This window comes from Psittacula echo (assembly GCF_963264785.1).
Source record: "Psittacula echo genome assembly, chromosome: 1".
NCBI lineage: Eukaryota > Metazoa > Chordata > Aves > Psittaciformes > Psittacidae > Psittacula > Psittacula echo.
Genome location: NC_137735.1, coordinates 98,238,533 through 98,266,210, shown reverse-complemented (window position 1 = coordinate 98,266,210; position 27,678 = coordinate 98,238,533). Strand labels below are relative to the sequence as shown.

The window sequence follows — 27,678 nt, the reverse complement described above, 5'->3', positions numbered from 1 at the left end:
AGTACAGGAAAAGATACAACAAGAAATAGTTTTTAAATGTTTATTTTAACCATGAGTTTTAAATGGAAAACAAGATCAGAGTGAGGCAGCATTTTGTCATTTTCACACTATTTCATAGTAGATACAATATCATGAGTAATTTCACAAAGCTTATGGAAGCTGATTCTGTTTTGTGAGAAGTCCTCAAGAAGTTCAAGTGCTCTCTTTCTCTCTTACTCTCACTTTCTCTATTTTTTTTAAATGACAACCAAAGCTAGCAGCAATATTGCTATGGAATATTTTAAAACACATATGTAAAGGAAAACAGGCAAGGAAAGATAGCCAGCAGCATTAATAATTGAAGTTAGCTACCAAAACACCACCTACAGACAATTTCTAAAATACAAGTTATAGATAAAATCTCTCCTCTATTTCAGCTTATGCAAAACAGTACACAAATATAAACTATGTAACAAAGTCTACAGTGTTCTACTGGAGTTGCTTCAATAAGCAAGACACTGTGCCACAGATCTGGAAGAAAAACACTTCTTACAAACAGAAAAGCTATTTCAGAATAATGTCCCTGTTTGAGATACCAAAATGCTAAAAATGCTGCTGTGACACCACTTGAGCACTCAAAACAAGTTAGATATGATTTCTTAGACACTACATAAAGTACATTCAAGAGAGATCTTGTGGTCACAAAGATTCTCTTGAAAAATTAATCCAAATCACAGCACTTAATTTCTTTGCTGGAAACTCACCACAGTAAATCAGTGGAAACATGCATTCACTTAAGAGATTCATACAAGTTTACTTAACCAGAAGATTAGACGTTTTATTCTTTCTGTTTTAGTTAAAGCACTTTCTCCCCAAAACATGAAGCTTAAATGTTGCTAGAAGTATATTACTGTTGCATGCAGAAATACCACCTAGTAAAGTACTTAACAACATACAAGAAGCCCAGAAAAGATTTTAGATTCTTCTAAGTTAATCACACCCAAACCCGAAAGCTCACGGAATTGCTTTTGTAAACATTTTGTTAAACTGTTAATAGCTTTTCAAAAAATGAAAGTGACTGATGTCCTTGACAGAAAAGTAGCTTCCCAGGCAGCTGAAAGGAGCTGGTACCACAGCAGACACTGTGCAGTAGCCATCTTCTAATACACCAGCAGGCTCTGGTTAGCTCTCATCCACCTTCAGTGGAAACAGCAATCCTATGCTTATTCAGCTCTAAGCTTTGTTCCACAGGTAGGCACTGTAACCTCTGTTACTCCAGAAAAAAAAAAAAAATCAAATAACTCAAGCTACAAAAGCCAGCTGCTAAAATTAGCTGTTTATTAGGGTTACAGAAAGGATTCCTGGAGCCAGCATACGTAAAATTCAGGAAGAACTCTGACATCGCTGACATTGCCGCCACACATTCTCTTCTCTGCATTCACTTCTCAAAAGCAAAACCAAACAAATGCATTAGATTAAGAAAAGAAAGTCTTTGGAAACAAGCAAACATAACCCTCCAGTATTTCTCTTGAGATTAGAACTTACATTACATCATTGTTAGACTTTAAAAATTGGGAATATTCTCAATATTAACTAAATACACCTTTCCAACCATGGAACCAGTTTCAGTATTTCCACTGACACAGATTTGTCAAGAAAGAAAACAGACAAACAAACAAAAAACCCAACATGTTACAAGATAAATCTAAACTCTTCCCTCCTCCCTCCCACTTTTTGTTTTCTAGTAGCATTTATCACCAGCCATTTCACTTTGTTGCTATTAGGAATCCATAAGCAGAAGTAGATATTAAGACAATCCACACCATGAAAAACATCTTTCCTCCTGGAAACAGTAAAGTGAACGAAGTGGTGGAAACATCTTTTCTCATTCACAATATAAATTAATCAGGAAGAAGAAAAAAATTTCCAGTTACCCTCCAGCAGTCCAAGCAAAATTACATGGAGTATTTCTTTCAGACAGCAACAGTAAAGTTACAAGTTTTTCAACATTCTGCACCAGACTAGCTTTGTACTAGGAATTTCAGAAGTAGAATCTTATCTTCCATGAGGACAACATGCAGTCCTGTTACTTTTTTCCTCTTCTACTGTGACTCTAAATATAGTCACAAATAAATCATCCCTTAACCTTAAGGATGGTGGTAACCACAAGGAACACTTGTCCAACTGTGACATGAATGTATTGACCACTTTTCCTTCGCAAACTCTCCTGCAGCTTTAAAAAACATTTAGTGTTTTCTGCCAGTGCAGGACCCCTTACCTAAATTTATAAAGAAAGAGACTATAAACTGCAAGTGTTTAAAAAAACAAAACCACTGAAGTCAGTGCTAAATCATTTTTCCCCAAGGTCACTTGCATACCTTTACATTTGTGAAACAAAACTTTCTTGTTCTCTGTTCACTTAGAGAACACAAACTTCCAAAGAGCATCCTATCTGCAAGCCAAATAAAAACCCAACAATCCAACAAATCAATGTCAGCCAAAGTAAAAACTTCATGTAAATATCCAGAGACTTCCACAGCAGCTTTGCAAGTACAGAGACACACGATCGACCTGCTTCACTAGTTGAAAATGCTATCTATAGATTATGAAAAAGCTTGAAAGGAGGACTATGAGAACCATTAAAAGAATAGATGAGAATTATACAATATTGTAGGAAAAGGTTTGAAAAAGCATAGTTATAAACACATTTTTTTGTAAGAAAGGTAACTGCATCCTACCTGAAGTGCCAGCTAAAAAATGTCTTACAAGATCACAGCAAACTGTCCAAAAACACTCAGACACCACGAACTGTGAAAAAATGTTTATAATCTGACAGTAAACATTTAAATGTACTAGAGTGCAACTTGTAGCAACTGAAATGAATCTGTTTCACTACAACAGCCGTGTCATAGCCACTGAAAAGCAACTGAGAATCAAGCGTTCTCCAAAGCAGCTACCACTCCAAGAAGTACAGTGATATCCAGAACCATACATAATGAAAAAGGTAATTCAAAGCAGCATGAAAGCTGATAAATCCTGCAGCAGAACCTAACCTGCTGAAAGAACAGTAAAATGCAACCTGCTCAACTTCATGCTGATATACTTTTAAGGCAATTATAACGTGAGAGAGGGCAGGAATATGTACACTACTCTTGTCAAAAGATGTGGTGTTTTCAATAACGGTTGTATTCAGGCAAAGTAGAAATGTTAGAAATTCTGAAGGGATCAACTTCAGTATAAAGAATCCAATAAAATGAGATGTGTTTACCAACGCTGTCTCAATCAGCCTCTATATCTAGTATTCTATGTGAAACAATGGCTCAGAAGGCAGATGTTCCTGGCTACAGCTGACAGCAAATTGAAGATTCATTAATGCAAAGTTAACCTCTGGAGGATCTCTCTGTCACATATATACATATATATATATATATATATGACATCTTTCCTATCTCCCCCTATTCCAGGACAAACACTAATACCACAGTAATTACTTCAAGGTACGTAACAACCAAATATGGAAGAGTATACTGCAGAAATACAGCAAAATCCCCACTCACATTTGTTAAAACAAAAAGAATTTTGGCATAACTTCTGTAGCCTTCAGCAAGGAACATTTCCTCTGAATTTCTTTTCTGCAATTTCTGCTCAGGACTGACATGGGCTGACAGACAGCAACATTTACAGAGTCAGCTCCTTAACAGTGTCACTGCCTGACAGTCAGGAATGGGGCAGTTTGATCAGGAACTAAGCAGGCAAGCACATCTTACAGCACACTGATTTCTCCATCAGCATAATGGAAGCCATAAAGCCAGCTTCCAGAAGACTGAGCTTTCTTGTAGCACTGATTCCTGTCTGCACAAGGAAAGCTTTGAATGTCAGCTTTATAATAGCTACAGAAAAGTCAGCCTTTACAAGAGCCATCTTAATCTGATAAAGCACTGTTGCAGACACATTAGACTTCATTAACAGAGGCAGCAATTGCTCACATTATCATAATTCACACCTGAATAGTTAATCAGAAAAAAGCATTACTAGATTATACAGTAAGACCTGGACTTCAGAACAGAACAGGGAGTGGAAAAAGATGGAATTCCAAAAAAAGGAACATCTTCTATTCCAGTGAAACCCTGCCAGATATCTTTACCCCAGAATTCAAAGAGTGGGTATGATGAGAGAACAGCAAAGATTCACAACTTCAGGGTGTGTTAACCAAGACCAAGAGGGAAATCGAATTCCTGTTACCTTCTGGTGCATACCACAATTACAAAAGCTATGGTTGCTATGTTTCTGTAGATAAAAAAATGTGAAACATCTATCTGAGGACTATATTGTAGATTAGCTTTGACTAGTTTTCAAAGGTAAAAAAGCTCATTACTTTTCATGTTAAATTAACAACACACACAAAAAGGACAGAAGAATGTTCACTTTGGAAATTGTTTGCAAGCCAGCCAATGCTGGACACAAGGCATTGAACCCATGAAACTTAGGGTTGTTTATCCTTATCAAAATAGTCTTATCCTCATGGCCTTGACAGTAAGAAAGCAAAAGGGATGAATTAAATGAAGACAAAAAGACAAAAAAAAGTAACTGTTCATATTGTGATTCTCATTCCCAGATAGCACATAAATAGATGCCAAAGCACCGACATCTGTTTATGTCCAATCCTTTTTAAAAGTTGGATTGGTTTTGCTGTTCTGTTGGGAGAAGGGTGGAAGGTGCGATGCTGAAGTTCACCTACTTGCACATCTGCAAAGTTCACTGAAAACAACAGTGCTCCTGTCCTGTTTCACCAAACAAGATGGGACTTGATACATTTTCACCCGTATACACAGACAGAAATCTTCCCAGAAAAAATATCTCAAAAATCCCTGATAATCTTCAGGTGACTTTGACATATCAAAAAAGATTCTTGCAAACCTTCTGTAAAAAGAAGGCCAGCAACCCTGACCCTAACATTTTGAAGAAAAACCCAGCAGTCATTTGGCAAAGTGTTTTATTTCTAAACATAAGCTGACACTCAGGTTACATGCTTTTTAAATTTGAAAGGTTAGTGCGAATGGTGCACATACACTTTAAATGACCACAGAACACGGAAACATCTTGACTATCTGTCCTTTTCAGACACCATTCTGTTTCTCATTCTTTTCTCCCATGCCTACAAGATATCCCATGCAGAATACACAACTCACAAGCCTCTAAATAAGAACCAGAAATATTCATCAGCTTCCTAGTTAATTTGTCTGCTGCAAATATACATTTCCTTTCATGAGATCTACTTATTCTGCAAGGAAGATGCAAGATGACAGAACATGCTCTACTCTACAGCAGCTTCTCTGCAAAAGCAGTTGTAACTGACATCAGGTTTTGTTTCTTAGAATTTCCGTAAGTCCTGATATCAGCATAAAGGATATACTTTCACATTCACAACTTAATTCCTTTGCATTTGCTTTCCCAAAAAAACAAGACCACAAGAAAACAGAAAAAAAGACTATTATTATAAAAATGCATGTATTTCAGCTAAAACTTTATTTACTCATATCTATTTACTCTTTGAGATACACCACTTGCTTTCAAGGATTCTTGGATTCTTCCCTAAAGCTCTGGAGGTCAGCTTCCACTCCAGGCAGAACATGAGGTACTACTGGTATTTCCAAAGGTCTCACCTCATCTCACTTGTCAGACTAAAGTGGTTCTGTTCACAGTACACCAAAAGTTAACCTGGTCACTAAATTTAGGTGCACAAGCAAGTTCTTTGCCTTTGTCAGACTGCTGTGTACCAATAGAAACTTTTCTTCCTTCTTAACACTTCTGGACCTCGTACTTCAAGGCTTCCAAGGTATGGCTAGGTTTTGGACACTGTTCCAGCACCTATTCTCTCCTATAGCTTTAAGTATTTCACTGGCAGCACAGAGTTTGTTACAGGATGATTAGCACATGATGAAGATACATTGTGGACCATTCTCAGCTGCTGGTTCTTGCCTGGGTTTACCAGGGATTGGACTCAGTCCCTCCCTGCCCTACATTCTGACACATGTAAGTAGGCTGGATAGGTGCATCAGGATTTGTTTTGTCAATGACTAGGAGCTAAATGTAAGTCTTCAAATTTGAAAGCAGATGTGAACAAAAAACAATAGAGATAAACAATAAAAATTATCATGCATCTTTTTCTTTCTTTTTTTAAAAGTCCAAAACACAAAAAGCAACAGGGGTCGGAACACATTCAGTGAACTGATTAAAACAGCTCTCACTCTTCTAATTACCTAAAAGACTGAAGACCTGTGGGTGTTAATTTCCTGTCACTGTATGGCTAAAGAGTTTAAGTCCGATTTTTATCGTATACAGTCAGTAAATACAATGTGTTTGTATACATGTCTGTTTCTTTCTTCCTTCCAGGAGGCATGCAACCAACAACCAACTTCCGAACAGTAGAAACAAAATGACAAAAGTGTTAAAGATATTTTAAAAGCCCAGAAGTACCTAGGAACCATGTTTCTGGTGAATCCATACAGACCGCTAGCCTAAAATCACCATGGGTAACATCACCAAGCAAAGCATACTTCTGCAGAATTTCCATCATAATTTCAACCTGACAACGAAGTTGTGTTAATGACAGTGACACAACCCACATGCTAAGAAATAAGGCTTTTCCTAAACCAGTGCTGGATTTTCCAGGGTCTCATGATCTTCCACTGCCATATAGCAACACACTGCATGCCACGGTTAAAATCTTGGCTCAAATCGGCAGTAGTTGATCGAATCCTCATCACCCAGAGTGCTCTTACAGCAGGGCAGGCACAAGATTCAAGAATGCGTATTATAGTTTCCTAATTCTAGCGATCAGTCCGATTATTTAAAAAGCTTCATGCATGCATCCATCCATCCGTACATAAGGACAGACCTTCTAAATGTACTACAGTTTTCAAGTGGCTTAGCCAGGTAAGTGTTGCAACAAACCTCTCACACAATAGAGGCTTTTAGAGGAACAGACTTGAAAATAGGGAGGGGTGAGGGAAGGAGGCATAACAATGGCAGAGTATCCTGCTTCACAAAATAAGGAATAGCATCAAGGAACTCATGCACTGTTTACAATAGCATGGTGAAATATTTCTATTCATGCAGCATCACAGGTAACTGCTACCAGGAACTGAGAAAGTGGCAGATTCAGCAAAACAAAAAAACCCAACCTAGGTTTCTTTCATGACCAAGACTTGCATTTCAAGAAAAAGATACAGGCCATGTAAATACCTAACCTGCTTTTTTGCTAGTCAGGCCATTAGCCAGATATTAGAGAGGAAAAGTTAATGCAATTCTCATAAGAGCTTGTGACAGGATCAAAGATAAATGATAAGACTTATAAAAAACATGCTACTTTAATACAGCCCAGAGAGCAGAAACCCAAACTGAAGAAAAGCTGCTAACATCCCTACAGTAATTTAATTACAGCTAAATTGGTTTCCCAGAGATGATGGAGAAAGTTCAAATTATATCATGTACTATAATAAAGTCGCATTTCACTCAGCAGATCCCAGACTTCTTCTAGCTGCAGCCTTTGTTGTAGCTTGATGGATTCAGACAATTCCAAATATCTAGATGATATAGTTAAGTCATATGCTTGACTACATAGGGAAACACTGTTCTGTGATAAAGTTCTGAACTATACTTCCAGAACTGACCTATACTCCATACAGCTGTCTCAGTTGTTAAATAACTAGTGGGTTAGCCCAAATATTTTATTACTGAAAAAAAACCCCGGCACCAACTCTAGTACTACCAACTCTGTTCATACTAGCATAGGCAAGGCAGTGATTTTTCTCTTCTAATCTTTTTCGATATGGCTGTAAGTGTATTGACTCATAAGTGACCCTGAACTGGGGCAAGCATCTGAGCTGCTGCAGTTTTCAACACAAAATTCAGTAACATGTCAGGCTGTAGATCGCAGCAGCCCAGGAGGAGACGTACACACAGCCACCTACTGCTATAGATGCAGTAACCTCCAGGAGAAAAGGAGGGCAGGCAGCTGGTGGAGGTTACTGCTGTAGACATCCTAGCCGAGTTGGCTTTTGTTTAAGAATTATGACTGCAGTCAAATGAGACAACTTTCTGCTTACAGCCTGCTGGATTTGAGGTAATGCATTATCCAGCTACAACCACTCTGCATACACCAATGTGACCCCAAAACGAGCTTGAATAAAGTATTAAACATACACTGTTTTTTCAGACCTATCTGCTTTTGATTCTCTTGGCTTTTGTACTGCTTTCCCCCAGCACCACCTCCTTAAGTGCTTCTTTATATCTTTTTTCCCCCCCATCTCCTAGCCTCTCCCATTCCCATTGGGGTCTCACTTTAAACCATCTCACACTATGTCGCCATGAACCATGATGTGAACTTCCAGCACGCATGCAACATTCCATGTAAGATAAATTGTACACTTCATAATTAAGATGTAGAGTTCATATTACAAACGAGACAGATGTGGAAAGACAGCAGTTCCTGACACATGCTTCAGGATGGCAGCAGATTCAGAAACAAAGCACCGTGTCGGATGACACTTACTTTGTAGTAGATGCATTAAAATAAATGAGACATGACGGTTTGGCATTCACAGGGAAAAATACTAAAAGCCAACCACACCGTAGGGTTTAGGCAGAAAGACACCGCTCACCATTACCTCAGATGATGTGACTAAGACAACAAAAGCGTGCGCTTCCCAAGGACAGGCAAAATAAGTCAGGGCGGAAAAATACGATACGGAACGCGAATGAGAAGAGCATGAAGGATTTACTATCGTACGAGGCAAACCGAAACCCAAACCCAAACCCACCCCAGGGCACCACCTCCGTGAGCCATGCCCCGCAGGACGCGGGCCAGCTCGGGGTGATGTGGCCGTTCCCTCAGTGGTCCTCGTGGGCCAGGGGAGGGCGGCCGGGACCCAGTCCCCGGGCGGTGACAGTATGCAGGGGCCCGGCAGCGGCGAGGCCCCGACCCCCCCCCCCCCCACTTCAGCCGCCTTCCCCGGCCGCGCCCGGGCGCCCTCTCTCTCCAGCCGGCCGACAGGCCACGGAGCCCCCGAGGAATCCACCACCGGAATCGGACCTACCTGAGCGACAGCCCCGCGGCGACAGGCCCCGCCACCACCGCAGCCCTTGCCCAGCCCCGGCGACTGCCCGCAGCTACCGGCTCCCGCAGGCCCCGCCCCGGCCCGGGCTCCCCCCAGCGGCCGGTGGGAAGCGGTAACCCCCCTCCCCGCACCGAGCGAGGCCCCTCACCTGCCTGTCAGGCCGCGGGGCAGGGCGAGCCGACGGTGGTGGCGGCGGCGGCGGTGAGGGGAGGTCAGGTCGGCTCCGCGCGCGCAGCTCTCCGCCTCTCGTTGCGCGCGCTCGGACTCCGCCGCTCCCCTCCCGCGCCCCCGGCGCGAGACACGCGCAGGCCCCGCCCCCGCAGCGCGGCGCCCCTCAGCCCCGCCCTTCCCGCGGCGCGCGCTCGCGGGCCGGGCTTCCCTCCCTCCCCCGCGGGCCTGCGTCACCGCTTAGCGCTCCCATAGGAAGTTTGGCTCCTCTCCCCTGCCGTAGCGGCTGCTGCGGGCGTCACTCCCGCCTTCTTCCACCTCCTCCTGCCCAGGGCGGGAACTGTGAATTGTCGCTGGCGGACCGTCCTCACCCCGGCCCAGGTACTGCGGCGGCAGGAAGAGCTCGCCTTCATTCCCCTCACTGGTGGTCATGGTGGCGGCTCTTCCAGCGGAGCCACCCGGTGGGCGAGGGCAGCCGTTGGCGAGCGCCCCGGGGGGAGGGTGGGAGTGTGGTGGTTCCTCATCGGAATGCCCTTGACGGCGCCGGCAGAGGGGCAGCGCCTGCTGGGGTGGAGATCGTGGTGCCAGCCCTGTGCCTGCTGCCCGTCCCTTCCCGCGTGGTTCCCCTGCCGGCAACCCCACTGCTCCTCGGGCGGCTCTCCCAAGCCTCTCGGCTGGGAGGCCCTAGGAGCCGCGGGGTTCCGACGGTTTCGGTGTTTGGAGCCACAGAGACAGTGCCAAAGTTGGTACACAGCCTCGCTGCTGCTTAGGCACGCTTACATGAGGAACAGTTCTGTTTCCCTGACAAATACTCCTTCTTTAGAAGTGTGCTGGAGCAGGCCCTGGAGCACAAGTCTTACGATAAGCGGCCGAGGGAGCTGGAGTTGCTTAGTCTGGAGAGGAGAAGGCTCAGGGGGGAACTTCATCACTCTCTACAACTACCTGAAAAGAGGATGGAGAGAGGTTGGGACTGGTCTGTTCTCCCAAGTAATAAGCGATAGGACAATAGGAAATAGCTTAGAGGAGGGGAGGTTTATATTGGATATTAGGGAAGATTTCATCATGGGAAGGGTTGTCAAGCATTGGCACAGGCTGCCCAAGGAAGTGGTTGAGTCACCGTCCCTGGAAGTGTTCAAAAACCGTGTAGACAAGGCCCTTAGTGACATGGTTTAATGGTGGACTTCACAGTCCTGGGGTAACGGTTGGACTTGATGATCTCAAAGGTCTTTTCCAAACCAGTTGATTCTATGACTTCCAAGCTGTGTTAACAGTTTTGCCTTCATCCAGGCAGATAGAGCAAATGACCTGCTCAGGGATCTTTCTAGTTCGATTCTTTGCGTTTTCAAGGTGTAAGCAACCAAACCCAACACTGACTTATGTAGCCAGTATTCCCAGGGGCACTAAAATGAGAGTTTGTAGTAAATTTGATAGATCTGTAAGACTATGTAAGGAGTCACAAAGTTATTGACATATAAATTATCACTGTTCGAATTAATATCCTGTTGCAATAAATACAGCAATTCAGACCTCTCACAATCATGATAGCTGATACACAGTGAGGTCCCAATAACCTGAACTTGCTTTGCAACTGTAGAAGCACATAATCCGTTTTAAATTAATTTCTGAAGAATAATATAGTGCAGGTAAGTGCATGCAAGCACTTATACAAGCCCTGTATACAAGCCCTTCTCTCAAGCCTTAAGTATCTCCAGAAAGATACTTTACACTGCTACCTAAGAAAGCAGAAGGGTGAAAATAGGTATGGGCTTGCCTATGCCTGAAGTAATCTGTCAATTTCAAATGTAAATGATTTTCCATTTAAAATAAACAGTGTCAACCTAGAGCAAAACAGAAAAATGGAGAGCTTGGGAGCTCTAGATTTTTTGTGGTAACTTAATTAGTGTGTCAGCTTAACATGGTTGTGCTGCCAGAAGCATCATCTCTGTATCACAATAGTTTTTATGATCTGTAGGTTGACAGATTTCCTACAGCTCTTATAGGGTTCAGATGTTTTAGATTCCAGACTGGAATTACTCTTGTGTAGTAATTGCATTTGGCAAAATGACAGGCTTTCTACAGTTACAATTGGACAGGCTGCTTTTCCCCTGTAAGTCCCAAACCATTACTCTTCAGTTAAAAAGCTTGCTCTTTTCCTTGCAATGACTAAAGTGGCTTATCCATAAATGATGTGGTTATAAATCAATTTGACAGGCTTTTAGAAAGAAGTACCAACATAAATAATTTATGATATTTGAGTAATATTTCTGCAAGGTCCAACCCCCAGAACAAGCTCTCTTTGCCTTTACTCTGTCTCTAAATGTGAAACCAGTTTTGCAAGAGCAGATTGTTCACTTTTTGGTTTTGTAACTATGAGATGTTACTGTTTCACAGAAGTAATTTACACGTAACACTGCTATTAGAAAGGTGTTTGGAGAAGTAACTGAGCAACATCTAAAAAACATGCCTTCTGAACCACAGCAACACTTGCATGAAGCTAACCAGTTTGGACTGGAATTAGATTTGGAATTACTGGGGAAGCAGGATCATAAAACAATGTGCAATAGATATATTGATGTTTGATGAATTTGCAACAACTGTGTAGATGCTGTTATGACAGGAAACTTAGCATAATGAGTAAGAAGATGAATTTCTCATCCCATGTTCCAAAAATACAGGAGTTTACCAGATAGGCTTAGTTTCTGATGTGGATACATTCAAAAAAGTCTTAAGTAGAAACACTCCCCCACAAATGCATGATGTTATTCTGCTAAGCTTATATAAAGATAAGAAAGAGCTTTACAATGTGTTTATAAAAATGTTAATTAGTAAAAAGTATAACAAGCATTAGTGTTTTCTGTTTAGTGCAGGGAGGGTACCATCATCCTAGACATACCAGAAGTAAGCATAGTAATGCCTAGTAAATCTAAGGGTTAAGTTGTGCGGTCAGAGCCACGTATATAGATTCCACTGAAGTGGGACTGTGGGTATGTCAAATCTGACATGCCATAACTAAGGAGAAATTGTGGTACTGGTGTTCATATGTCTTGAAAGCAAATATATTTAAACTACTGCAGATAGCTCAAGCTTGCTATATTTTACCTTTTATTCTCTTGTTACCGAAGGTGGCCTGAGTCAACACCAGTAACATGTATCAATACGGTACTGGCAAGCATCAGAAGCCAGATTTAGTCTACAGTAGACACCAGGTCTCATGGCCTCCCTGTACATTTCATTGTTTAACCTATAAAATACCACCTATCTTTTTCTTCTGTTGAAGTTAACAGACCATTACTTCACTTTTCTCAAGTCATCAGCATTGTTTGCCTAGAGATATTATCAGAAGTCGAAACTGAAGAGTCGTATTGTATGCAGTTTTTCTACAGGAATTTTGTAATCTATTTTCCACTCTTTTTAAGCTGTGGTATAGGACAGGCCTGTCTTGATTAGGAACATCTGCTCCATTGTACTTAAAAGGGCTACATGTCTCAGCTCAGTGTTAGGTAAAGCAGCCTTTGCATAACTGGTTGATCAACTTACAAAATAGTTTGGAGTTCCCAGAGGAGAGAAAACTCCACAGAAATATAAAACTTTTAAAGTTTTTTCTATGTTTTGTTAGAGCAATATGAACCTTAGGTTAAATATGTGGTGTTATCTTTACTACCTGTTAAATCACTTGTTGCTACGTGCTGTTTGCTTTTGGTGGGCTCAGTGGAATTGCATTTATTGAAAGAATGTTAAAGAGTTTTACTCAGCAAACCAAAGCTTCACTGTGAAGGAAACTTACCATATAGAGAAGAAGGTAGAATGAAAAGCCCTATAGAAGTTCGCAGTCCACGTTAAAGTTGTATCTTAGATTATGTGACGCTACAATTAATTTCTCAAAACAGACATGTTCTAGCTGAGCATTTCCCAAGCTCTGGTTCTTAGACAATTCATGGCATACAAACTATTTTGAAGTGATGCAAAACTGCCTGCTTCTACCTTACATGTGGAGAGAACTGGGAACTGACACTCCTAGCACAAGCTTGGGGCACAATGCATGATTGAAAAACCTAGTTTGTCAAGACAGGGAGGAACTGATAGGAATAGAGGTGATTTGGGACCAAAAACTCTTTTGGGGGTAATGGACCATATGGTAGAAAGATGTGTGAGGAAGTGTTAATTTAGAAAATTGAAGTTATCTGCATACTATCATGGAAGGTGAAGTTGTTGCTGCCATAACCTACAGTAGTAGTTGTACTGTAGTAGTAGATTAAATTCAGGATTACCTGTTCTAGAAGATTGGCTTATTTCCTACATGGGAATTCGTGTGCACACGCAGAGTTTTCTCAGCAGCTGCTCAGTTCACTACCATCATACAAGTAAATACCTACTTCTAGAGTGCTGTTGAAATCCAGTTTCACAAAATAGCCCTTCTTCTGGTTGTGTACCTAATATGTTCACAATTTAAGCTTTTGTGTTATTGACATTTTTTACAAAATCAAAACCAAAATGTGATGGTAGTAAAAGCTGTTGGTATTCTTTACCTGCTCCAGTCTATCAAGGTAACCTTTTGGAGCACAGTGCAATACCTGTAGTCTTCTGTGTGTTTTTTCTCAGTGACAAGAAAACTTTCTGAGAATATAGCTAAATTAAAAAGAATTCCCTGTAAATAATAAACAGTCACAATCACAGAGGTAATAAATTATAATTCGTAGGTGTCTTTATGCTGATGTGAAACTGCTTTTATCATCCTGCATACAAAGTAAGTATATTTAAACTTTAATTTTCGATATTTTAAGATCATTTGAAAGTGCAGCCTTTTTAATACAGGTTTATGTGTCAGGCAGTCTTCCTAGCACTGTCCCAACCCTGAAGGGTGTTTGAGGCTCTTTTGTGCTCTAGTCAATAGGTTGTTATCTACTTCAGTATTAATATTTCACACGAGCCAAAACGTTGTGGGAAGCGGGTGAGGTGAGGAAACAATATTCTGCTGAGGAATGGAAGCACCTTTCCTTCCCTAGCTCCTGGCTCTGGTATCGAAATAGATTTATAACTGCATTTGCAGAATTAACTTTTCTCTCTTCTGAACTCCTACTCTAATAATTTTGAAATTGAAGTTCTGTCCCTTTGAAATGTTCTGATAAGTATTTTGAGACATAGGGCTTTGCTGTACTGTGCTTCGCCAATTAAAAAAGAAACACCACACTGATCTAATAAAGTGTTTGGTTTAAACAAGGCTCACAGCTGAAACAAACTGTTCCTTACAGGCAAAGCCTGAAACTAAACTGACATCATCTGTCTCCTTCACACAAGCTGTAGAGTAATCCATAATTTGAATACAAACCACTGACATGTTTTTAAACTGTTAATTGCAAAGAATGGTATTGCTAGTATTCTCTAGCAGCATCTGATCTGTTGGATTAAAACCATGTGAAGGGAAGCTGTTTTCAGCAGAATTCTGTACTTTCTCATTCTAATTCAGAATTGATTCCCATATCCTATTCAGAGTTTCATTAAAGGTGTATCTTTTCAGAGAATTTAGACTGATAGTGGTGCACACTATATAAAAATTCAAAGGACTCAATACCGTTTTCAGTTAAAGCAGTCTTGCTTCAAAATGCCACCCACCTACTGTGCATAAAGATTTGTGGGAAGCTGGTAATAGGGTTGTGTAGGCAAATGCACACATTTTGTGCATTTTTTTCCCCCCGAGGGCTTTATAATGATTCAGATCTGATTTGGGCCTCTTAGAATGAAGGGGGAAAAAAGAAAGTACCATTGTCCAAACTTTGATTCCCCCTGCCACCTATCACACATACTATTTTCTCTCTACTTGTCTCCCTCACAGTGCAATGAGCTTTTTGCTTAATAGGGGAAACAGCCTGCTTAAATCACAAGTGTTTCTCCTAGTAATATTCATTTCTATTTGTTGTCTTCCAAAACCAGTTGTATTTATCATAAATTGTGGCAGACTTTTGATTGAAACACATTCAGATGTATGAACACTGTACAAATATAGAACCTTTGGACCAAAGGTGAATAACTATAGCCAGACAAAAGTAAGGACAATTTTAGCTACGCCTGGCGTAATTACCAGTGCTCATACTTGCCAAGGAAACAACTAGTATCCATTCTCTGAAAACTGTATGCCAAGTTCAGTAAACTTTGGCTTCCTTGTTTACAGTCTAGGAAAACTACTTGTTTATAAAAGTGCTGAACCTGGGGTACATACTAGCCAGGTTCTGACCGACTGACAAATAATGCTCTCTGCTGAGGATTTGGACTTTCTGAAACTGTTCTGAGATCTCTGGCTGTCTGGTATGTATATTGATCTGTTTTACATTTCTATTGCACAGAAAAGACTTAGTGATAGACTACCCTATGAGGAAAGGCTGAAGGAACTGGGTTGGTTCAGCCTAGAGAAGGCTCAGGGGAGACCTTATCACCATGTTCCAGGGTGGCTACAAAGAAGGTAGAGACTCCCCTTTCCCAAGGAGTCACAGGCAGAAGGCAAGGGTTTATGGGCACAAGTTACTACTGGGGAGATTCTGACTGGACACAAGGAATACTTTTCACAGTGAGAACAGTCAGCCATTGGAATAATCTCTCCAGGGAAAGGGTGGGTTCCCCAACTTTGGACACTTAAGATTTAGCTGGTCAGGGTGTTGGGACATATAGTCTAGGTCATGCTTTGCCTTAGAGAGGTTGAACCAGATGATCCCTGAGGTCCTTTGCAACCTGGTATTCTGTGATTCTATGATACCAGCTGTACTCAGCATTTGTGTTTCTGGGCATATATAGAAGTGCTCCTGGAGCTCCTTTGCACGCCTTTAGTATGAACTCTCAGCAAGAGCACTTCTCCAGCAGCAGGGTGGAGTGGTAATGCAGTACTGGGTAGTTGCGAGATACTGGCTTGGAAAAGGGTGCCATCTACTGAATTGCTGCTACAACTTCTTAAAATTCTTACAGATCTATATGGTTTTCAACCCTGCATAGTTTATATGATACCGCCATAACACAGGACAGTATGATTACAGTTAAAACAATAATCTGAAATAAACACTGACAAATCAGGGTATCAAAGAGTAGAATTTTAGAAAGTTGCCTCTGCTTTTTATCAGATTCTAAGTATTAATGGATCTTGAAAGCAATCTGGGAAGACAGTGCTGAAGAAGCTGAAAGAGGGAATTATTTTGGTTTTCCTTACCTAGAATAGTACAATACATTTACTTAAAAAACAAACAAACGGCTGTTAGCAGCTTGATATTTAAACTAAGGACTCGAGACCCTATTCATTTTTCATTCTAGTTTCTGATCTTGTACAGGATTTAGATGCTGTTGAATGTTTTAATTTGTTTCATTTCACTAGCAAGAATAATTTATTTGTTCATTAAATAAAGTAATTGTTTCACTCTTGTCACATAATTTAATTTAGGCTCACCTTTACTGGTTTTATGGATGGAAGACCGGAGCAGTGCTTCTGCTTCTAGGATGAAACTTGCAATTTCTACCTACATATTTTAACTTATTTAAGAAGGAAAGTTTTGACTGTTCTGAAACAACATCAGAAAATAAATTTCCAACTGGGGCTGTAGCACTTCTGTGGAGTGAGAAGTACAATGTTACTGTAATGTCCAACACATCTATTACAGAACATTGTTATACTCACTGAGCAGTGAACTTCCAACAGCTTTTTGGCATGTCTTCATATGGACTGTTAGTTCTGTTATCTTCAGTATTTATATTTTATCTTTAAGGATGCCTGAAAGTCAAGGGAAAGACAGCGAAAGTTGCATCAGCAGCAATAGTTCCAGCACTACCAACTCGGTTGCTTGCTTCGGACAGGTCAGTTCCTTTTGCCTGAGAGGGAAATAGAAATTTTATGCTTGCACTTCCAAAAATCTGCTCTGCATGTTTACTCATTTTAAAGCTGGAGCCCTATCCTTTGCCCTAGCTATACTATACCTACTAGCACAATACATTTTTGGTGATGAATCTTCTTCCCCATAATAAGCATTTATACAGAGTTCCTGAATACTACATAGTCATGTGCACTCTTCCTTTATCCCTTATGGCTTCTGGTTACAGAGTTGCATTCTAGTGTCAGAAAAAGACAGTTATTTCTTTAAGTTTTAATAGAACCAAATACAAATTAAAGAGTTTTGGCAGGCGTTGGAACATATATGGCACACACTCTATTCCATTCTGTGTTCTGCTGCATCGTGGGGCAGCCAATACATGAATACACAATACTTATGATTTAGGTGGTGAAATCTCTGCTCTGTCTCACATCGGAGCACAGCAACACAAGCATTTTAGTGCTTGAATCCTTCAACTTGCATTTAGGCCTCTCTAACCTTTACAGATTGTAAATTGTATTTCTGCTTAGACAGGGAGCAAAAGTTACAACACTTTATGCTTCCAGTGATGCTGGTTGTTATCTGATCATACCAGTGATGTTGGAGTTATCCAAAGGACCTCTCTGCACGAGGAGTATTTGCTGAATGCTCCTCAAGAGATTCCTGGGTTGACTGCTTGCCTGAGCTGTTTATCCACCCTGCCATGAAGGCATATGGTGGTAGAGTAAGGTTAAACTTGGGTTTGGTTGGAGTTTTAAAATAAACTTCTCTTGTTGGTCACAGAGAGATGTTTTATTTTTGAGAGGTGAAACATAATCTTAAATGCATATTCTTGGCAACATTGACTAGGATTATGACTGCATTAAGATTTCAATAGGATACTAATAGGCCTGGCTCATCTCAGTTTTTCTAATGCAAGTGATGGTTATGAGAAATGAAAAATAATTGCTACAGCTCAATAATTAATGCTTGTATGCATATACTTCCAAGAGTAAGGGAAAAGAAACAATATAATGGCAAATGTAATGCATGCATACTCCCTGAGGTTTTCCTTGTCAGTTAAAACCTGATTCTAAAAATGGATCATACACCTCTTGGAAGGACCGTATGTGGAAAAATGGGATTAAGAAGTGATATTAGGAGAAAAGGGGGAGCTGAAATAAAGGGAGATTCATCTTGCCTTGTTTTCGTCAAGCATCAGTACACAGCCAGTGAATATCAAGCTATCCAGCATGCTCTTCGTCAGAGACTGGGTCCTGAATATATCAGCAGTCGGCAAGCTGGAGGAGGGCAAAAGGTATGAATAAACATGCCCAGATGTTTCAACTCACTATTTTGTTGGGGTTTTTTTTATCTCCAGGAAAACTAGGGTAGAAAGAAGTTACCATAGTCCTGGGTTTGTGGGGGTTTTTTTGTTTGTTTGGGGTTTTTTTGGAGGGTGGGGGTTGTTTTTGATTTGTTTTGGTTTTAAGTTAATTTCCCACTAGAGTTTAATATGTCTATATAAAAGTAAAGTCAGTACAGCATAAACCCTGGCTTTTACTGAGCCACAGGTTCATTTTACACTTTAAAAAAAAGACTTAACTTTTCAGTGCTTCATCCTTTACAAGAGAATATTTATCGACTTGTGGAACATTGAGATATTTTTTTATTTCTTCCCAGAACTGGAATATACAAAGTATTATATAACACTGGCTACATTTTACCCTCTTTAATGCCTGCTAGCTTCTGTTGATTAAGTATTTTTTGTTATTATCAACCCCCATCACAGGTGCTTGAGGAGGGTGAATCTAAAGCTGCACCATCATCGTTTTATTCACATTATCTGAACCTTGAACTTAGGTATCGTCAGTGTAAGATGATGTGTGTAATCCCTCTTTAGCATAAAGTATGTATAGATGCGTGCGCAAGTGTATACACCTATATGTATATATGCTTTGCCTTTCAGGTCTGTTACATTGAAGGTCACAAGGTAATCAGTCTGGCCAATGAGATGTTTGGCTTCAATGGCTGGGCTCATTCAGTCACTCAGCAGAATGTTGGTAAGCATCTCTTGTAGGTAAAGAAGTCTTTCCTCTTGTTTCACTGTGAGGCACAGAAGGAAGAGTCTGTCAGATAAAGACCCGGGTATCTATCCTAGAACTTGATCACTTCAAAGAACCTGGGGAGAGGCATGTGGAATGTCCAGGTGTCTTAGCAGTTGGTAAGAATGAGAGAAATTGAATAGTAATGGAGCTTGTGTTTTCTTTTTAGATCTTGTACTGGAATATGTTGTAGTCATTATTCTAAGTGTGTTTATGATTACTCTTGAGCTATTCTAATCAAGTGTTCTGATCTCTCTGGGAACACTCAGTCAAGAGTAATTACAGTTAAACTATATAACACCCAACAGCCCTGAGACTACTTTCATACTCACCTGTAATTTTTATGTTCTAACAAGTTCATATACTCAGTTAATATTCCCCTGATCTTTAGGGACCCATCTTTCTCTGCAGACTCCTCTTCTAGCCAGTACCTGGTTTTGAGATTTTTACAGTAGAAAGCTTTGGTAAAATGCTGAACGCAGGACATTCTAGAAAATGATATGCATGTCATCTTAAAGCTTAAGCTCTTGCATCTCAATAGCTGAAATAGTTCCTACCAGGAGTATTGTCCCTGCTTGCAGATATGCTATGCTTAGATTGAAGACTGGTTGTTGAAGTAGCTCACAAAGCTGCTTAAGTGTAGCTCCTTCCTCCTTTCCACTTTCAGAAATCTTTTCTTACCTCTTTCTACTGGTAGATTCTAGACAAGTAAATTACTTCATTGCTTCCCATCTATTCTTTACCACTTTACCACTACCACCACCTTTTCAGTCAAGAAAGAGCTGACATCCTTCAAACTTTTATCTTTTTCAAATAATGCCATAACAAGACATTCCTTAGAAATTCAGAGACAGAAGATTCTGTTATGTTTGATTTTAAATTCCTGGGTAGAAAATGGGCTTGCGCCCCCAGCGGGTTGGCATAAAACAGTTTGAACAAATAGACCAGATGAGTACAGAAGAACTTTTGACTTTTGGACCCCAGCATACAGTTACTTGAACTTCGAAGCATTTAATTTCGAACATGTATCGTGTGACATGTCACACTTGTAAGACTGCTAGCTGGAGTGCCCAATGTATATTACATAGCCTTGCTTTTGGTGAAAAATAAAGTATATTACAGATTCTGGACTGAGAGTTGTATTGCAACCTGTTATGCTCTTCAGACAGTTTGTCCTGTATAAAACCTTGTGCAAAATTCCACAAACTGGAGACTTCTAGTATATAATAGAAACAAAGTTACTTTTGTACACAACAGTTACTTTTCTGTTGCTGTTTTTATAAACTGATGCTTTTATCTTTCCTTCCAGCTGAAAAAATTCTGGTGCTTTGAACATGTAGGATATGTAATTGAATGAAAAGTAACATTTCAAGTTCTTTCTTTCTTACATGTGTTTAAGTTTATACACGTAGTAGCAGGCTGTCACTGTTTGGCAGGTCTAGCCACTAATAACCAGAAAGTATCACATAACATGCCCAGAGCATATATGCAAGTCAGCATTCTCAAACTACAGTTAATATTTCAAAGTCATGCTCCATTACAGTATCTTGGGCACATTCAGCAAGCATAGTACAGGTTTATGAAGGAAAAGACAAAATCATAAAACAAAATAAGACCTAAATTTAGATCAGAAGTCTTTTGCATTATTTAGGATGTTACTTTTCCCTCTCCCAGACTTTGTTGACCTCAACAATGGCAAGTTCTATGTGGGGGTCTGTGCGTTTGTGAAAGTTCAGCTTAAGGTAAGTGGATTTTTTTGTTTGCTGTGTTTATAGTTGAGCAAATGCCTGAAGCTGTGAATTAAAGTTCATGCATAGGTCAGGCTGTGGCTTTTGAGTACTGTACTACATTGGAGAATCTAGAGGCATCCAAAACATTGACCTTGCTATAGAACAACCAGCTAAGAGCAAGTGATCAGGCTTAGGAGAGTACAGCATCTAACAAGTGCTGTATGTGCAAAAATTCATTTATAGTTTGTAATTTTAACATTTTATTGCAGGATGGGTCATACCATGAAGACGTGGGGTATGGAGTCAGTGAAGGCCTAAAGTCTAAGGCCTTGTCCCTAGAAAAGGCAAGAAAGGAGGCAGTAACAGATGGACTGAAGAGGGCACTCAAGTAAGCGCAGATCCGTACTTGTACATTTTCAGAAGTTAAATGAGAATTAACTGTTATTTTCAGTCACAGTGAACTCTGTTGTTTCACAGGTGCTTTGGAAATGCTCTTGGGAACTGCATCCTAGACAAAGACTACCTACGAGCTGTGAATAAGCTTCCACGTCAGGTGCAGTACATGGGCCGTTGGAGCAGGGGCTGCAGGACATCTGCTGGTCCTGGTCCCTTATATTGCAAAGATTATAAATAATGCATCTCATCCCCAAATGTTTCTGGCTAGGAGACCAATAGCCTTTACCTGCTAGTTTGTGTGAACTGTTGGTTACAGAGTTCTTCCCTGACATTTTACCCCAACTACTCTAAATTTGACTGTTTTCAGCAGACAAGATTACTATGGCAAAGAAACAGTATGCTACTCAAGATCTCGTGATACTTACGGCCATGTTGTCCAAGTCTCTCTGTTCATTGCCAGTAATGCGTACATCTATCTGTCTTCATAGCAGGTTAAGTGTTACCATAAGAAACACTAAACCGTTGAAACTAGCTTGTTGTAGATGCTATTTTCTCCGTGTGCTGTAATTCTTGAGACTGTTTAGGGTTTGTCAGTTGCAGCACCCAGTTCATTGCTCTCATCTAGTCACTTCTGTTTTAAATGTGTATCAGCAATGATACCAGTGTCAAGGTATATATTTATCACAGAGATGAAAGGAAAGTCTTTAGGAGAATAGAGTCTGTCAAGGCTGCATGCATGTTTCTTTACTGTATGCTTTTGGCCCTGTATTGGGCAAAACCAGAATACATCTCTCTCTGTTCTCATTGTCAGTGGTACAGCACAATCCAGTTTACTAGTATGAATTTTAAAAATCAAACATGTCATATTCCTCTCATTACTGAACTTTATCAGGAATAATATTTTTAAAAAGGATAGGAAATACCTGCATATAGCGACACAGTTTCCAATTGCTGTAATAGGTTGTAAAACCAGATGCTGTGGGCACAGCCGAAGAATAAGCAGACACTGTATCTATTATCTGTGTAACCCACCCTAAAGCAGGTACAGCTCCTATGTGCATTCCTGCAAAACGAGGACAATTTCATTTAGTCTCTCAAGCCAACAATCTATATGTTAGCCAGTGGGAAGCAGGAGAAGGGAGCATTCTTTAAACTTTAGGAAGCTCTGGCCAAAAATAGGAATTTTTTTAATGAAAAGACTTTCTTCTTCAAATAGATATTATTAAGCATAGCCCAGGATATCCTAGAAATAATACCAGGTGGGTCACATACCAAAGCTGCTTGTTGTAGCTAGAACTTTCACTTCATTTTAAGCAAAATCCATACAGTAGCGATGTCAGTATGTGCATTGATGGTTGCTTTGTCCTTCTACTAACTAGTATTAAAACTCTACTAGGCCCTAATGCATATCACAGCTAGATAGACTCAGTGTGGTCCTCGTGACAAAATGTACAGTGCCCCTGTATTTAACCCCTCCTTGGTTTTGCTAGAATAGTTAACGAAGTAGTTATTCTATACCAGTGGTTTTGTTCTGAAGTCTCAAACAAAGGTAGTTTCTAAAGGTGGTTTCAACTGTCAGTTAACCAAATTGGATCCTTTCCAAAAGAACACCACAAACTACTACATGCATTTGTGATAGAAAGGGCAAACCAAACTGTTCAGACTGGACTCACAACAGCTTGTAACTCTTGCCAGTCACTTCGAAGTTTTATCACAGAAGAGGTCACACCATTTTGTTTTGGTGTTATATGAGGAGTGTACAAATGGCCCTGCAGATGTCCTTCGCTTGACTTCAGGAATGTATTGGTATCTGAATTTTGCAACTGAATTATGAGAACAAGATGTATGGGACTTGGCTGCTGGAGGATGAGAAATAACATTAGGAAGAGCTGTGCTCCAAATTATTTGCTTTAAGTACTTGATATGATGCTACTGGCAAACTGTGGCTCTTGAATGTATGAAGAATTAGCATGTACAACTGATGTGTACTTTAACACTTATTTTCCCTGCCATAATGATGGCTCATACCCTTCCTGAAGAATAAGAAACCACGTTACATCTTTGTTTTTCAGACTCCTTACCTCCTTAGGTTTCAGTTTGCAAGGGAAGAGCTGCAGTTACCTTACCCTCTGTTAAACACTGGGTCATTGAACCTTCTGAGGTAACCAACACCATGGAGAAATGCCCCATTTGGAAGTCTTTGGTTCAGAGAGAGATGGCAAATTGTGATGTACAGCATCAGTGACAACCATACTGTAACCCCATTCTTTCAGAGCCATCACAATTCATAAGCATGCTGTGATGTAACACAGCAGTCTTCATAATATTAAAGTTGTCCTGGCTGTTAAGAGAGGTTGCACCTCAGTAACCAACATTAATCGTGTTTGTTAGCTCCTGATGCGTACCAGCTGGGGGCAGTAGGCTTCTAAGAGGTAACCTGCGTTGCTGATTGAGTAAAAAGCCTTTTAGAACTGCTGCTCTGTGAACTTCCAAAGTAAAGTTGCCTTCATTGTACTAGGATTTGCTAGACTCTGCTAGCCAGCCTGGGCTGGCTTTCTGTCTAGCTAACTTAGACTACAGGAGCAGATCCAAAGTGACACCTTGCCAAGTAAAGATGGCAAAGATCTTTGCTTTGCCGGGGTCATTATCTGCTAGTGGCATTGCCACAAATTTGTAAATTCATAGAGCCAAACCATCCCTGCTTTAATAAAAAGAGAATGATGTACCTTCCTCAGTGACCTCATGCCTGCAGAGCTGAGTAAAGGTTTGCCATGCCCTTTAACACAGGCATGAAAATGGAACTGACAAAACTAACAGACTCAGCAACAGACTAGTGAGCTTTTCTGAGAAGCTGTAGCATTCTGCATTGATCTCCAGCATGTGTTCTGGTTTGCAGACAGCACAGTATGGGAAGGCAAGGGCTATCTGCCATGAAGCATTGAGCTATTAAACTAACCCAGTGTCATAAATTCAATAATTAACTGAATGACTTTGTACTGAAAATGTGTTTCAGTATTCTAACTTACTATTCCGCTTACAGCAGACAAGCTAGATTTTCAACAGTACTGTATAAAAGAGTCTTTAACTTGGTGAAGGAAGTTTCTGAATATGTTTTCTTTTTTCCTTTACTAGGTACCTCCCGACTTAGATTTGGTCAAAGCTAAAAGACAAGACTATGAGCCTGAAATAGAGAAAGCAAGATACAATAGCTGTTTGCAAAGAGAGAATGCAGGAGGGAGGCAACATTGTGAGATGGCATCTGATTGTAAACCTGGTCAGCCAGAGGCTGCTGCATTGGCAGTAGATCAGAAACAGCTAAATAGTTCCAGGTAAGACCACTGTTAGAAACTGATTTTGTAAGCTCTATTGGAAGCTACTGCACTGTTAAAACACATGGACAGCCCAATTTGGAGGATGCTATAAAATGCTGGTTTAGTGAATATTTTTTTCTCTTGCTGTTACTTCTTTATGCATCTTTTTCTTCATCAAACATAGTTGCTGAAATCCTGTTTAACACTGTGATTCCCTTGGGGGGAGGAGGGACAGAAATACAGACTGTTCAGCTACTGAGTATGATGCCACTTACCAGCGAAAATTGAGACAAAAGCAGCTGCAGCAACAGTTCCGGGAACAGATGGAGAAGAAGCTTCAGGTCCCTGTAGTTTCTCCTAGCAGCAAACAGGGTAAGGCTCAGCATTAAATATGGACAGTTTCAACAATAGCTGCTGGCAGGTACGTGCTACTTTCTCTAATGGAGCCTGACTAGTTCCACCTGCTTTTGTAGTGTACTATCTACACACCTTTGAGGCCAAAAGAAGGAGGATTAGCACACTTCCCCACCCTTCATGTTCTTAAAGCAGCAGGAATGTCAGCTCTAAAACTGCATCTTTAAACTACAACTTTCCAACCACCCTAAAGCATCATGCAGCACAACAGCTGTTGACAGTACTATTAACATGCTGCACCTGAGCTGAGACTGCAGCACTTCGCTGGGGTGGTTGCAGGCAAGTAGTTTTGCTTTAGCTACTAATAGGTTGCTCTTTACTCATGGGGAAATCTGATCAGCTGTGGGGTAAGCAGGAACTTGGGGATTGGGTAAACAGGCTAAAATCCATTCTTAAGTAGTGCAGTTGCTCCTGTCAGCCATCATCAGGTATCATTCCACATCTTACCATTCCACATACTGCTACCAAAATGTAACCATAGAAAAAGCTCTTAGAAAAAAGGGGGTACCTGGTGGCAGCTGCTGCTTATCATTCGATACTCTGGCTCTATTAAGAAGGAGCAAAACTGTTTGTCTGTATTTATTTCTAATATTAATCTCTTCTTGTATTACCTCCACCCAGCAACACCCAATCCGCCTGTAAAGCACAGCACTCCAGCAGCAGTACAACAGGAACTAGCAATAGAAGAGGAGTTCTTTGCAGGTCAGCCAAAAAGCAATAAGTAATAGACTATTAAATCACTATAATTCAAATCAGCTCTTCACAGGACACTGCAATGGTAAAAGTTCTGAGCAGGCTGGAATGACAGAAGTGGGAGCATGAGCCTGATCTTAACAACATAAATTTTGCTTGGGTGGCAAGGAAATGGTATCCATCCCCGTGAGGGGTTTCACACTAATGCTTTTCAGTTATACTGTTTGATAAACCCTTTTCCTGAAGTGATATGGCACAGAAACACATTTGGAGTGGGATGGGGGTGGAGGATGTCTTGTCTTAACATAACTGTGGCTATTTGGGTCACACACCATGGTGCCTGGACATTGCTGAAATCCAGAGCACCATCCCCTGCTGTGTGCTGACATAGAAGATGCTTTACAGCTTAACTTCAGTAGTTACCAGCACTTGTGGGAAAACAGTGCACTGATGCTGGCGTTCCTTGTCATTCCTGCAATGCATTATGGTTCTTTGGTTTGATCAGCTTTTCATGCCTTTTAGATGATCCTGAACTTTGGGACATTTCCCTGGAGACCATTGATCTTAAGATTTTGGGTCACAAAATGGCAGACCCATCAGCTGAACAACAGACACCTGAAACACCCCGTGGTTGTCATCAAATGACTACTCGTAACAGGACACCCCACAGAATGAACTATCACAAAGCTTCTGCTAGGCTTCCACAACTGCAGCCATCTACTGCCATCATGAGCAGCAACCAGCATACCTCAGGTACGTGCTACCAAAGCATGACCAAGTTCTGGCTTAACAGTGGCTCTCAGCATTGAAAGCAGCACTGGTAAATAAGTAAACTGGATTGGGAGAAACATTCCTCTCTTCTTGGACCTGGCTGTAGGTGCTGCAGGAGTGGGCTAGGAGAACTATCTGTTTCTTCCATCCAACTGTCCTGTCAAGGAAGAGCTAGAAAAAGAGTTGAAGTGCACTTTTAGAAGCAAAAAAAGCTTTAAGAAACTTCCATTATTTCTAACTCACTTCCCTCTTTGGCAGACTGCAGTCCCCTAAGGAGAAGTCAAAACCTGAAGAAAAGGAGGCTAGAACCCACGTAGGACATGTGGTGATATCCTTACCTCCGTGCTGGATTCCATCTGAAGACTGCAACTGGCTGTCCAAGTCATGTGAGGAAGTCTAATGCCTTGGTGGATTTTCCTGTGTATTACAGTGAAACAACACAGAAGAGCTTAACACAGCCAGCAGGAACTTAATGTACTTTTAGGTTATTACATGTTTCAAATGCCTTTTCTGTAAACAAGCAATCATTTGTGCTTCCACAGCACTGCACTTGTGGCTGTAGTACAGCTGATGTGACACACAATTTGCCTGAAATGGTAAGAGAATTTATCTTTAAAATGAGAGGCAATTCAAGGTTTCTTTCTCCCTCAGTGCTGCCTCTCAGCACAGAGCAAGGAGAGGTTCAGTATAATACGGGGAGAGGGGTGGGTTATGGTCAGACAAAGCCTCGGGTCTGTGGTTGCCGCTTTGGAGGAGCTGAGGGCATGAAGCTGTGGCAGCACAGAGTCAGAGCCTGTCGCTCTTCCTCAGCTGTATGTGACTCCTGTGCAGCTGCACATCTAGCTGTGCCTGTGCAACAGGGCAGCAGAGGGGCAGGAACATGCTGGGACTGCTGCCAAAGTTGCACATAGCATCTCAGACAGTGTTTGCTTGGAGCCTTTGTAAGATGAATGGGAGCAGCACTTCTGATTTTAAATAAGCTTTCAACCCTTTTCAATATAAAAATAAAGATGAAATTTGAGAAACAAACCACACTTTGTGGCTCTTTGTGCCTCTGCACCCTTCAACCCATCACAACTCGATTCCTGTGTAATTGCTCAAACTAGCTCAAAGAAGTTAATACATTCTGACTAGTTACGAGTAGGAAGCAAAAGTGCCTGTACAGCCTTGCG

General features: G+C 40.9%; 2 protein-coding genes across 2 annotated transcripts in view; one reads left to right on the top strand and one right to left on the bottom strand.

Moving 5' to 3' along the window:
* The window catches only part of ERC1 (ELKS/RAB6-interacting/CAST family member 1), a 286,136-nt gene extending 276,764 nt beyond the window's left edge, over nt 1–9,372 (bottom strand). Inside the window, exon 1 of the mRNA XM_080623933.1 lies at nt 9,247–9,372. The gene's annotated coding sequence lies outside the window, so the exon portion shown is untranslated. The remainder of the gene's footprint in view (nt 1–9,246) is intronic.
* Nucleotides 9,373–9,528: 156 nt separating this feature from the next.
* RAD52 (RAD52 homolog, DNA repair protein) lies at nt 9,529–27,488 on the top strand. The gene is made up of 12 exons (XM_080634480.1): nt 9,529–9,647; nt 17,006–17,093; nt 18,303–18,404; nt 19,056–19,149; nt 20,866–20,933; nt 21,191–21,309; nt 21,399–21,474; nt 24,450–24,646; nt 24,855–25,000; nt 25,664–25,744; nt 26,258–26,488; nt 26,765–27,488. Exons 2-12 carry the CDS (start codon nt 17,007–17,009, stop codon nt 26,821–26,823), a joined length of 1,260 nt encoding a protein of 419 aa, XP_080490606.1. The 5' UTR covers nt 9,529–9,647; nt 17,006; the 3' UTR covers nt 26,824–27,488.
* The last annotated feature ends 190 nt before the right edge of the window (nt 27,489–27,678 follow it).